We start from the raw sequence: 12,468 nt of genomic DNA on the forward strand, positions 1-12,468 counted from the left end.
AGTACATTTGATATCACATACCTTCTCACATTTGCTCATGCACTAATTGTATGGATGACTTTTACCACAGTATCTTCAAGGTGGACTTTCAGGTACATCTTACAAATGAAACGAAACGAAACAACAATACAACACACGGTTTAACATGTAAGTATATAAGAAAATATAACATTAAGTATAGTACCATGTTATGACGGAATAGACTAATATAATGCAGTATGCATATGATGTATTGCGACAGAATAAATCAACACGTTTCTCATCTGTCTAAAAGAAGACAATGGAGAGTTTCCTGATTGTCTAAGTTGAAACTAACACTGTGTCAAACGTGTCCTCAACAATCAGCTGATTATACTGATGTTTCCCTCCGACCGCAGATAAGACATCTGATAATTAGATACGAGGTCAATAACAAAGTTCATAAATGAACAAAGACACAATTTTAAGCAAAAGGTATTCTTTATTCAACTGCACTTGATCAGCATTAATCAAATATAATCTATCACAAACTAGTCAGTCATGTCCTCTCTGCTGTTTTAAAGGTAAGATCAAGAATAGAAGCTATTTTAAAGGCTAACTCCACCACTTTTACACATTCAAGTGTGTTTACAGGTGTTGGGGAGTATTACTGTATACATGAAAAGAAAGTAGTATAAAGCCTTCTGTGGCTCCAGAAGGAGCTGCTTGTGATCTGACACATTTCTTCCAACGATGACAGTCAGTGGATACATTGCATTGTGGGTAATGTGGGCAGCAGGTTTTATATACTAATCTCTCATCTCTCACACATTCTTCTCCCATTTTTAGAACCTGATGCCTACATTACCCATAATGCAACCTCGCCCAAGGGTGAAATCACCAGAGGAAGTTTATGCAATTAAATGCAGCTTTCTCTGGAGACTTTATACTACTATTTTTTCCACATATGCAGTAGTACTCCCCAAAAGCTACAAACAAAGTACAGTTCAAACATTCTGATGTGTAAAATTGCCGGAGTTACCCTTTAAGGGCAACTGTAAATTAACTAGAAGTTGCTGGTAACGCACTCTAGTTCGACACTATTTCTATGACATGCATACAGGTTTTTGTAAGAAAAAGAATCTAGGAGGTACAACTGATTAATAAATAAAATTAAAATGGCACATAAAACCAGACAAGGACAAATAAATGACATCTGAAATTCTTCAAACTTCGCACACTCATTAATTTCCAACACAGTTCTTAAGCGATTGCGTCGTCACAGAATTACAAAATATGTCTGAAGGCAAACTAAGAAAACAAACTTGCATTACAGGTGGTAATTCAGTGCCAGTGTAGTGACAAACGTCTTCACAGCTCTCAGCCATATCACGTCTCATCTCAGTGATGCTGGCTCACAACTGACACTCTTGAATTCACATTCTGCTGATCGTTGAGTTTTGACACCGGAACAGCTCCCGGATGAGGGCTTGATGTAGGATAAGTGCTTCCTCTTTTCCCGTAGTCTCCCTTTACGCATCTCCTCCTGTTGTTGATTTTGGCCTACTCTTATGTAAAGCGTGTCCAACAGCGGCACAGGCTCACAATCAAAATGCCAACTGAGACAGACCTGAGGAAACAGAACACGACCTGTACTTGTAAATGACCACAGCACACGTACACGGTGGACGGATGGGTGGATGTGTGACATATGAGTAAAGCTAAGTAAATAAACTGAAAGGACAGCATGGCACCATAGTGGTCACAGATGATCTTTGAACTGAGCAGTCATAGCTTCTTTTTTCCTACTATAGCTACCCATTCATTTAAAAGTAACTTGATGGTGAATTACCCAGGTTGAGTTTATCTTTTGTGGCCCAGCAGATGCTGTAGTGTTGAAGAAGTTGTTGCAACAGCTCCCGCTCGTCCAGGAACTCCAGACGCTCAATTCTACAAGAAAAACAAATGAAGTACCTCATTTTAAACTGTTTTTCAGGATAGCTAATGGCACAACGTTAGCTAGACTTCACATTTGGGGTACTTCTGACTAAACAGACTTTTTAAAAATAGCCAAAATTAATGCAGCTAAGCTTTAGTTCCCATGGTTCAAGCTCCAAAAATCTGGATGCCACACTTTGTGAAATGAAACTTGAAAACGCCTTACAATGGACCCTCTGCCTGCTAATGGTGTATGGCGATGGATACTTTGTATCAACTACTTTATAGATGGAGTGTGGAAGATGAATTATGGAGTCTCACAGCTTGAGGAAAGAAGTTGCTCTGTAGTCCGGTGGTATAGCGCTGTATACTCCTGTATCACTTGCCAGACGGCAGCAGAGTGAACAGACTGTGGCTGCCATGGACGTTGTCTCTTAGTATCCTTTGGGCTCTGTACATCTCACTTCATTGATGTCATGGATGCTTGGTCGATAGGTAATAATGATGTTCTGGGCAATTTGAATCACTTGCTACAAGCTTTCCTGGCATGGGCTATTTACAAACCATGCTAATTACAACATGTCTTCAGTCAGGAAGCTTTCTACCCCACCTTTTTGAAATTTAACAAGAAGTTAGAACAGGAATCACATGACAAAAAAAGATACTTACCTTGCCACATCATCCTGGGGCAGCATGCTGTAGACCGTCATCATGTCCAGAGCATCGGCATGCTCCCAGCCTGTCTTCAGAAACCGCTCCTTCTGCAAACAACAGGCATCGAAATACATCATGTCTGGATATTCAAAAGAAAAAAAACATCAACAAAAAAAACCCCCAACAAACTAAAAAAGTTGCAAGAAGCTCCTGTTGGTTTACCTGAGAATCCAGAGACTGGCAGATCTCCACTCCTGCCAGGGTGCACTGGCGACGCTGCAGGTTCTCAATCATCACCTGGCCAAATCGATCGCTCATGTTCACCTGGATACAAAGATCATATCATGTATATGGAGCATTACTTAGGCCACATTATTAAATCTCAGCCGAGGTCATATTCATCCACTAATTGTATATACGAAGAGGAATATTTAAGTTAAGAAAAGACTCTAACTGAGTAGTATTCAGAGAAAATAAAAGTAATACACCACAGATGCACAAAAGAGAAAACTGAAGCATTTCTTAAACATTAAAAGCATGTTAAGCTATTCTAGTAGTTGCCCTAATTAAAATCATGATCCTTGATATAAACATAATGTCTCCTTTAAGATGTGCCATGGATAACAGAAGCCAACAACTGTTTTCTTTCCTCTGTCCCAACATGAAGTCATTTGCTTTGTTTACCTGTTCGTAATTGATGAACATGGCAGTGTGGAAGGTTTCTGCTGCCCAGCGAACTAGATTGGAGGACTGTGAGGGCGTCATGTAGACCAGCACACACTCTGACATGAGCAATGTGGGTAATCTAGGAGTGATGACAAGACACTTAACAATGACTTAATGTTTAGAGAGCAATCCAACAGACAATTCTTCAAATCTGTTACTTTTTGGGAAATCTGAGAATGTTTTTTTTGATCAGGATATAAATGTGCATCAAAGTAAATCAGATTTGTTTCATTCAGTATCAAGTAACACATTTTTTTTATCTTGGACACACAAGTGGATCAAAAGAGATTCTAAAGCCATTTCCTCTACAGACATGTCCGTAATACAGGATTTGCTTCTGTCTGTATGGCACAATAAAATTAATAAAAACTCTGGAGCGTTTATCCTTTGTACTCTCAGATCTTAAAACTACTTACACAATAAAATGATTTACGTTCACAGGGGAATATAACATTTTCACTCTAACCTTTAGAGACGGTCAGCAGAACACAAACAAGTAATGACTCCTCGCTCCTCAACAATAAAAGCTAATAAAACCTACACATTCACACCCGGCAGCTTCCTGTGAAGGGAGCCTCTCTCTTTGTCAAACTTCCCTGGATAAATAAACGTAATAATGCCTGAGTTATGAGCCGAGGTGAATCAGTTTGCCAGTCTGAGCTCTCCGTGCCATAGAAAACATCCTATCACAGAAAAAGAGGATGTCTGTGTCTTCCAACATCCTTCTGTAAAAGAGCAATGTGTCTTGGTCCACCACTTCTGATGAAACATTACTCCACCCGAAATCTTTTCCCTGGAGAGCTATATTTACGTCAGGTACAGTGGATTCCGATAGCGACAAGTTTCACAGTGGAAAAAATGATCAAACCCGCCGCAGAAACTTGTCAGAATTTGGGTCAGTACACATGCCACCACCTTCACTGTAGTAGCATTATTTTAGCTAAACATTCTGAGCAGAGAGAAAAATTTTATATCCCACAGTGTGTTGAGTGTTTGACGCTCAAAACATACATTTCAGTTTCAGATTAAGCTTCAGATTAAAACTAAAGCATTCTCCTACAGTGAAACAAAGATGGGCAAATGTATATTAACTTACTCTGGATTAAGCTGGAACTTCTTCAGTTTTTCATCTAAATTAGAGATGTCTCTGAGGTCTGCCCCGATGATACAGAAACGGTCCGAGTCGAGGCTGTGGGCATCTTAGTATGGAAAAACACAAACATGCACTGTCAAGAAGTAGGAAAAGACACTGAACAAAGACCTTGTGACAAGAAGAGTTATTATTAGCTAGACCACAGAGAGATGTCATTTAATGGTTGTAACTGATCATTACCTAAGAGCAAGGAGTCAGTGGAGTGGGTTTCAATGAGGGGTTTGGAGAGCGGCGGTTTTGTCCTGGAAAATATAAAAAAACATGGTTACTATTCATAACCACACCTGCAAGCAACAATTAACCTTAAACTACACAACAATAAAGCACTTTATATGCTACACTCTGTTACAGAAGCTTCAAACACGGTCTACCAACCACCTATAGATTGTTACTAATACATCTAATCTGTACATATATTGTATATATACACACTCATTTGTTATTTTATTAGGTAATCCTCCCTAAAAATAATGCAGTCTATAAATATACTAACTATTCTACAGCAAATGCTACCTTGCTTAAGGTTTAAGTGTTGAGATTTTGTTGAAAATGTTACAGGTCTTGATCAAACTTGATAATATTATAATCATGTCGGTAAAAAAATCATTTATGGTAGTATTTTTTGAGTTAGTTTTCATGGTAGTAAATATGATACTAAGACTTGACCATAATGCTGCATTCTAGCTATTTTTGACTGAATGACTGAATTGAAGTTATTGAGACCTCAATCTGAATACTTGTAGTTTGCATTTGCACATAATAGACACATGATATATCTTATAAACATCCGAACATAAATGACATAATGACATACAGTATAAACACACAGCAACTGCTCCTTGAATTCTTTTGAGCGCTTGCTGTAAATGAAGAGACGTTTCACTTCTGTTAACAAGGAGCTCTGTCTCCCTCTACAGATCTCAACCACACATTGCAATAATACAAAATGGTACACTTGTGCTGCTTAATGTACTTCTTTACAATGACGGTTATTCTAACAAACTAAAGCCTACATTAGAGGTGTGACTTTCCTTGTTATTATGCAAGTTTACACAGTAAGATAATGAAGACTAAAAGCCATCAAAAAACAGTGCAGCTGCTCTGGTGATGTACTGCGAATGGTACGGCAGATGAGAATAAACACAACTAATAATAGCTATAATAACTATAATAACATGCTCGCCATACTTAATATTGTGTATTTTCCTGGCCACAACTGCTGGAAAGTCAACTTCAAAGAACTTCCGTGGCAGGAGGTTTTCATCCTGTAACACACACACACACACACACACACACACACACACACACACACACACACACACACACATAAGCACACTGAACATCTGTGCATTGTGTAACACTTTGAAGACAATACAGTGTATTTGACACAGCCTAGTCAAATCTCACTTCATAAATCCTATTTAAACTGAGTGATGCTACAAACCTTTAGTCTCCAAAATGTTGTATCCAGTCCAGCACCCACGTTGATTACTTGACAGTCGCACTCTGCCTTCCTTATAAATGCATCGAGAAGATGGTTAACCCCTCTTACACGGGCATAGTAACCTGCCAAATGAGATAAGGGGACATTGACATATCCAAAAAACACAAATATGGAGGCTTTTTTAAAACATTAAGACAAAGCCAGTGGGTGGATTTACGACTGATAACTCATTTATAGGAACACTGTTAAGTGATGGTGCTGATGGCTGGTTTTACTGACAGTCATCTGGCTGCAGACCATGTTCATTCTACATGCTGTTGATGCTGTGACTTGTAGTAGCAATTATGAACTTTATGAATTGTACAACATGAGTTACATTTGCCCCGCGACCCTGCAGAGGATTAAGCGGCGTACATATAATGTACAGATAATGGATGGATGGATGGATGAGTTACATTTGATTAAAGTAAAACTGTGTGTAATAGAAGAGACTGTATAACTCACCTCTGTTGATTTCAGGTGCCTTCCGCTCCCCTACAGATCGTGCAAAATACTGGATATAAGGGTCCTTCCAGTAGCTTTTACTGGTGGCAAACCTAGAGTACCAATTATACATTCGATGAGAGGGTGATATGCATAATTCAAGCACTATTTTTGGTATTATCTCTGTATCAAATGACTCCTTGAAATTTAAAAAAGGTAATAACTGCACGAAGAATCAAGACAAAGCAGAACTTTTTTAGATGTGTGCAGCATTCGTGCTCCATTTTTGGAGGATTTTCTGGTCGATACTATATGTTCTGATCCATTCATGTCAAACAAACTGTTCCTTGGAAAATCATGGACAGCAGAGTGTACACAGCTGGACACATTTTCATACTGTTTCACTTTGTTATTGCAGGGCACTTCTAAGCACCTTTAAATTGGTGCTAAGTAGTTTGGGAGAAGAAATTCATACTCAGAATTCTAATATTTACAATATCAATCAGGCAACAACACAATTATAATATTTTTTTTCCATAACTGAATAAACATGCTGTCATCAGAGGAAAATAAGGTCCCCAGAACACTGTTTGAAGCTAGAAAGGTGGCAGGGTTCGCCACATATTAACAAGGTCAATCAGTATTAGATTGTGTTGTGTTTTAAAGTCAGTTTGCTTATTCAGTCAAAATAAGAGTTTATTTATTTTCTTAGGCATAACAAGTCAGTCAATGAAGGCTTCTCTTCTGATTGAAATGCTCTGCCCAAAACTACATAGATCACCTTTAAGTTACCTTAGCATGATGCCATATGACAGTAACATTAAATTATGGACTTGGCTACTGCACATCCTGCTGTTACCTTTTGCATGTGGTTGCATCGTCGCAGGTCGCCCTCACTGCCTCATCCGAAGTGTCCGTGTCTGTGAAGGGTTGCCGAGTTGCCATCGATGATCCTTGTCCCAACGTTATGTGGCCAGCATGAAAACAAAAAACAAACCTCGCCCACCTGCTTTAACGGCACACTGGCTAGATACAACAAGCTAGCTAACTGGCTAGCTCGATTTGACAGGTGGGCTTGTTATAACAACACGGGGAGGAAGAAGAATAAAACCGTGAGCATTATTGGATCACTCAACTAAGGCATGTGGTAGAAAAACTACGAGTTGGGTTAAAGTGAGCAGTATTCAAAGAGGGGGTAATGATTTGCTGTCTAATAACAAGTTGCACGGAGCCTGAAATGAACGGACAGTTCCGGACAGATGACACTTCCGGTCGGTATTTTTTCAGAATAAAGGCACCACAGAAAAAGCTCTCGTTTGGCACACAAATAAAATAAAACTAGAACCAAAAGCAACGCGCTGCACCATCTCAGCAGTGTTTTTATACTTTAAAATATGTTTCTAAATGTCTAAGCTGTGTCTATATTTACAGTGAGTGGAAACCTTTTGATAGGCAGAAATAGACATGCACTGATTGACTTTTAACCTGAAATCGACAAATATTAACTGTAAGTACAGACAGAAACTTGTTTAATGTCACTTCATTTTCCATATGACTCTCACATTAAATCCTTTATTTGTATTGAGTATATACTACTATATAATTGTTGCTTAAAAAAAACAGTAGGGGAGGTATCGTCCTCACCAAATTCCTACTTTAGTAAATGGAGGTGAAGTGATTCTACAGAATAATCAGAAATCAAATCCCCTGAAAGAAACATCTGGAAACGCATCAAGGATGATAAAAGAGAGACTTGTGGAGGAAATTTACTCACAATACTGCACAGTCATGAGATGATGAGTGTGCATGCAATTATTGCCATACTTTTAGCAGCTGCTGGCTATTACAATACACATTGCAACATTATGTAAAATTTTCCAACTTAGAATTCCAGCTTCTAAATTATTTTGACAGTACAGTGTCTTTTAATAGAGTGAGTGGAGTCTCTGTCGCAGCCACTCTGCATGGGATTTCTATTTACCACAGAGGTTTTGCACTCAGATACTGTAGGGGGCGCCAAATCACACAAAATGCCAATTTCTACATAATGTTGTACAACATAATGTTAAATTGTGTAAAGTTCTGTTGTCCGGAAAAAAAAACATTTCTGGAGCTTTACAGCAAAACGGTGTTGCAGAATTCCTCTTAAACAAATAAAGTAGTTGTAAACAACAGCAACAAAAAGTTGATATGTAGTATAATTTACATTTATCAGACGCTTTTGTCCAAAGCGACTTACAGTAATTCATACATTCAGTCACACACTGATAGGTGGCTGCCATGCAAGGTGCCAACCAGCACATCAGGAGCAGTTTTGGGGTTCAGTATCTTGTCCAAGGACACTTTATCATACAGACCAAGGGAATAACAACCGGCTGGCTCTGCCCCTGAACCACAGTCATATCTCTGTGTGGATTTTGAGAAGAAGTTCAAGCTCAGAATTCGAGTATTTACAATAACAATAACAAAAACTCAGAACACTGAAGCTAGAAAGGTGGCAGGGTCCGCCAAATGTAAAGAAGGTGAACCAGTATAAGAATTGTGTTGTCCTTGGTCCCTGGTCAGTTTGTTTGTTCAGTTTATTCAGTAACAAAAACAAAATGAGTTTGTCTAATCAGTTTATTCAGGCATTGGAAAAATCAGTGAATGAAATTTAAAAAAATTACATATAATGGCTCAAAACATCTTGTCCAGTCCAATCCAAGTCTCTGGAAGCCCTGAGATCCCACATTTTAACACTTTCAGTTTAGCAGTCACAGTGAAGTATAGCGTCTTTAAAAAAGGGTTTCATAAACATCTTGCACTGTACGAGCTGTATGGAACCATTTCATGTTTTGTTTAAGTTGTTTTTTTTTCCATTATAAAACATTTGAGTGTGTCTGTGGCTCAGAGTTAGATTCAATGTCTTATTATCTAAAGGTTACTGGTTTGATTCCCCTTGTCTGCATTTTGAAGTGTCCTTTGGCAAGACACTCAACCCCCCAAAAAACTGGTTGGCACCTTGCATGGCAGTCACAGCCATCATTGTGTATGAATTACTATCAGCCGCTTTGGACAACAAGCGTCTGCCAAATGTAAGTCCCCATCTGCTTTAGTCTGTTTTGCTCTAAAGCTCCAGAAATGTTTTGCTGACTAGGGTACTATGACGTCTTCACTTTGGGGTGAACGTATCCTTTAATGCGTTTGGCAAATGAATGCACCATTAAGGTTAACCTTGTTCTCTGGTTTCAGTAATCTGTATGAGCACTGCAGACACATGCCCATTTATCAATGAATGAATGAGTCAATTAGTTGTTTTTTTTGTTTTTGTTTTTGTTTTTTACATTATCATGCCATTGTCTTTACAGTGGTCAATGATTTTCAGGGCTCCGTGTATGTGTGTATGTATGTGTGTGTGTCTGGGCTCCTCCTGTCAGTGTCCAGGGGGAGGTGTTGCTGTCTGGCAGATGCTGCGGTGCTCCCAACGTTACTTCCTGCCGCTCTCCCCTCCTCTCACCCCCCCTCTCTTCCTCCTCCTCCTCCTTCTCCTCCTCTCTGTGCTGGCAGTGAGCAGAGGTGAGCTGCCGCCGCCGCTGCTGCTGTTCACTCAGCTCCCTGCTCTGCTCTGCTCTGCTCCGCTCCGCTCTGGGAAAAAGAAGAACGGATTATCCAGCTCGGTAACGTTAGCTCGTCCGGCTAACGGTCAACACAGCGACCAACAGGAGCCATGAGAAGCCGCCGGAGCCGCTGAAAAGTTAGCCACGGCGCACTCGGGGGACTTTAATGTGCGGACACAAACCAAAAAGGAGGTTCGCGGATCATGCCGTCGCCCCCAACGGGAACTTTCCTCTAGAATTTCCACTCGGGGAAGGCTAGCTCCGGGGGCTAGCGAGGCTACAAACTATTTTTAATTGGCTTTGGGGCGCTCCATGGCTCTCGCTTGTTTTTCCCTGTCATAGCGACAGCCTGGGGGGAAAATTGAGAAAACGAGGGGGAGAGGCCCTGTGAACTTCATGACAAACCAAAGCCCCGGCTTTGCAGCGTTACTTCGGAAGGACGGACCGGCGAGGGAGCGAAAATGAAGAAGCAGTTCAATCGGATGAAACAGCTCGCCAATCAGACAGTTGGCAGGCAAGTACCCGAGTCAGCACCGCTCAGTGGAGCTCGTTAGCAGACTAGCAAACACACTTTTTTTCTCTTCCTTTTCCACTCTCCCTGACATGACTTTCCAGAGCTTAACACAAAACCCCCTTCAGCGTACTTTTACTTTGCTCGCTTTCTAGCTGTTCGGCAGTGAAAATGTTACACGAGTAATCACAGGAGCTGATAGAGAAAGTGATGAGAGGGAGGACTCTCTCAATGGCTGACAACCAGGGTCATGGCGCTGTGTATGTAAATACAAGCAGGTTGGTTAGAAGGGGGACTGCTTTCCTTGTTGTCTGACCAACCAACCCCCCCCCCCCAAAAAAAAACTCTGAACCAGACAACAGTGTTGGCACTGAGTCTGCAGGGGATATGAGCAGCACCCAGGAGCTCAATAATGGTGCAGTTTTCTCTCAGGCACTCTCCTTCAGTTGGGTCAGTCACTGTCTATCACTGGGAGGTCCCATTCTGTAAGAAAAATGACAGAAGTGTCTGTATATGTGGTAGGAATGTCATCTGAGATATTTCCACACTGTCAAACAGACACCTATATATTTTTTTATTTTTATTAATTTTTTTGTTGCAAGAGCCACCTCAAACTGTAATTTGACTGGATTTCAGACATGTCAGCTGTATGGGATGTGAGTTTGCTGTGTGTGGTGTCAGCTACAAGCTACAACATAACAAAAATGCTGCTTTGAGTTAAAAATATTACCAGGCTGACCCTGATTGTTTTCAGATTTCAGCAGACAGCAACCGATTTTAGTTCCAATACGGAAACTGGGAAGTAAAAGAAATTCCGATATATTTTAACAGATATTCTTGGTAACACATAACATGTTCGTACATTTCTTTTGCAGCGATCCCTCAAATGTGGTTATCAAACACTTGCCACATAGACACTGTACCTACGTAACGCAGGCAGGCTGTGTTGCAGTTTAGCAAAAAACCTTTACGGCCCATCAGTTCACTGAGACAGTGGGCTTCGTTGGGAATTTAATGAAGAATAAAGTTATCCTACATTAGCATTCTGTAAAACAAAAGATTCAATATTGGATGTTCTGTACGGCCCTACTTCCATATCTGTCAGTGGCCAACATCACCCAACTGATAGATCGGTCTAGCTGTCGGTGTCAGTGGTGATCCTTGATTGAAAATCTGTGGAAGTCAGTAGAATGGCTACAGACTAACTTTTCACATTTGCATGCACTTGTGTGTCTAACTTTTTCATTTAGGTGCACCAGGGCATAATTCAGGTGCAATTATGTCAGTCATTATAAACAGGAATAAATTCAATACATTTAAATCATCAGCTACATCTTAGACACATCAGTGCAACCAAAATCTGACCCTGGATCTGTGCATAGTGCATCAAAACAACCTAAAATTCCCTTAATCTGGCTGAACTAAACGTTTAGTAGATTTCAGTAGAACCGCTGAGTTTGAGATTTTGTTTCATCACCAATGTGAGGGACTTCAGATGCTCCAGCCTCCCCAGGTAGTCCATCAAGTGCTCACACAGTTTTTACATACCTCTGTCTGTGTGGCAGTCATTTAAGTATTTATTCACTTGATACCTCGCTGTTATCCATGTTGATAAGTTCCTCATCAGTAAATAAAATATTTGGCGCAATGTCACATTGCACCGCTAACTTTGATCCCAGCACTGTCTGAGAACAACTGTCATCCACATGCACAAGGAGACACGGAGATGTGTCAACAGACTCTGTGTGGGCCCGCCGAAGACGACATCAGTTGATAACGGATACCAAACTATAACAGTGTATTGGTGCTGCACACGCCAGGGTCCAGACATCTGCTGCCCAGGACACGTCTGCTCATACTTGCCCCTGTGCAGCTGAGTTCAGACGTCAACTGAGGGCAAAGAGATGAGAGCATATTGCAACAGGACCGATATGCAGCGATAGTCGACCGACAGAAAGATTTTTACTATCACTCTGTGCCAATATAATGGCACTAAGAGCATCCC

At 40.5% G+C, this 12,468-nt stretch overlaps 2 protein-coding genes across 5 annotated transcripts in view; one reads left to right on the forward strand and one right to left on the reverse strand.

Annotated features, from left to right (window-relative positions):
- Positions 1-440: 440 nt before the first annotated feature.
- On the reverse strand, positions 441-7,636 carry lcmt1 (leucine carboxyl methyltransferase 1). Its single transcript, XM_037080843.1, has 11 exons — positions 7,216-7,636; positions 6,378-6,469; positions 5,874-5,995; positions 5,618-5,694; positions 4,610-4,671; positions 4,373-4,475; positions 3,235-3,355; positions 2,773-2,874; positions 2,566-2,657; positions 1,811-1,908; positions 441-1,588 (listed from the first exon to the last, which is right to left on the reverse strand). Exons 1-11 carry the CDS (start codon positions 7,299-7,301, stop codon positions 1,566-1,568), a joined length of 978 nt encoding a protein of 325 aa, XP_036936738.1. The 5' UTR covers positions 7,302-7,636; the 3' UTR covers positions 441-1,565.
- Positions 7,637-9,864: 2,228 nt separating this feature from the next.
- arhgap17a (Rho GTPase activating protein 17a) overlaps positions 9,865-12,468 on the forward strand; it is a 33,633-nt gene continuing 31,029 nt past the window's right edge. For 2 of the 4 annotated variants that reach the window (XM_037081029.1, XM_037081031.1), the window contains exon 1: positions 9,866-10,466. In XM_037081029.1, the coding sequence (XP_036936924.1) occupies positions 10,414-10,466 (53 nt within the window). In that variant the 5' untranslated portion in view covers positions 9,866-10,413. Of the gene's footprint in view, positions 10,467-12,468 lie in introns of all 4 variants that reach the window. The other 2 variants (XM_037081030.1, XM_037081032.1) reach the window with 2 other exon arrangements.

The sequence above is a fragment of the Acanthopagrus latus genome, chromosome 20 (genome assembly GCF_904848185.1).
Source record: "Acanthopagrus latus isolate v.2019 chromosome 20, fAcaLat1.1, whole genome shotgun sequence".
Taxonomy (NCBI): domain Eukaryota; kingdom Metazoa; phylum Chordata; class Actinopteri; order Spariformes; family Sparidae; genus Acanthopagrus; species Acanthopagrus latus.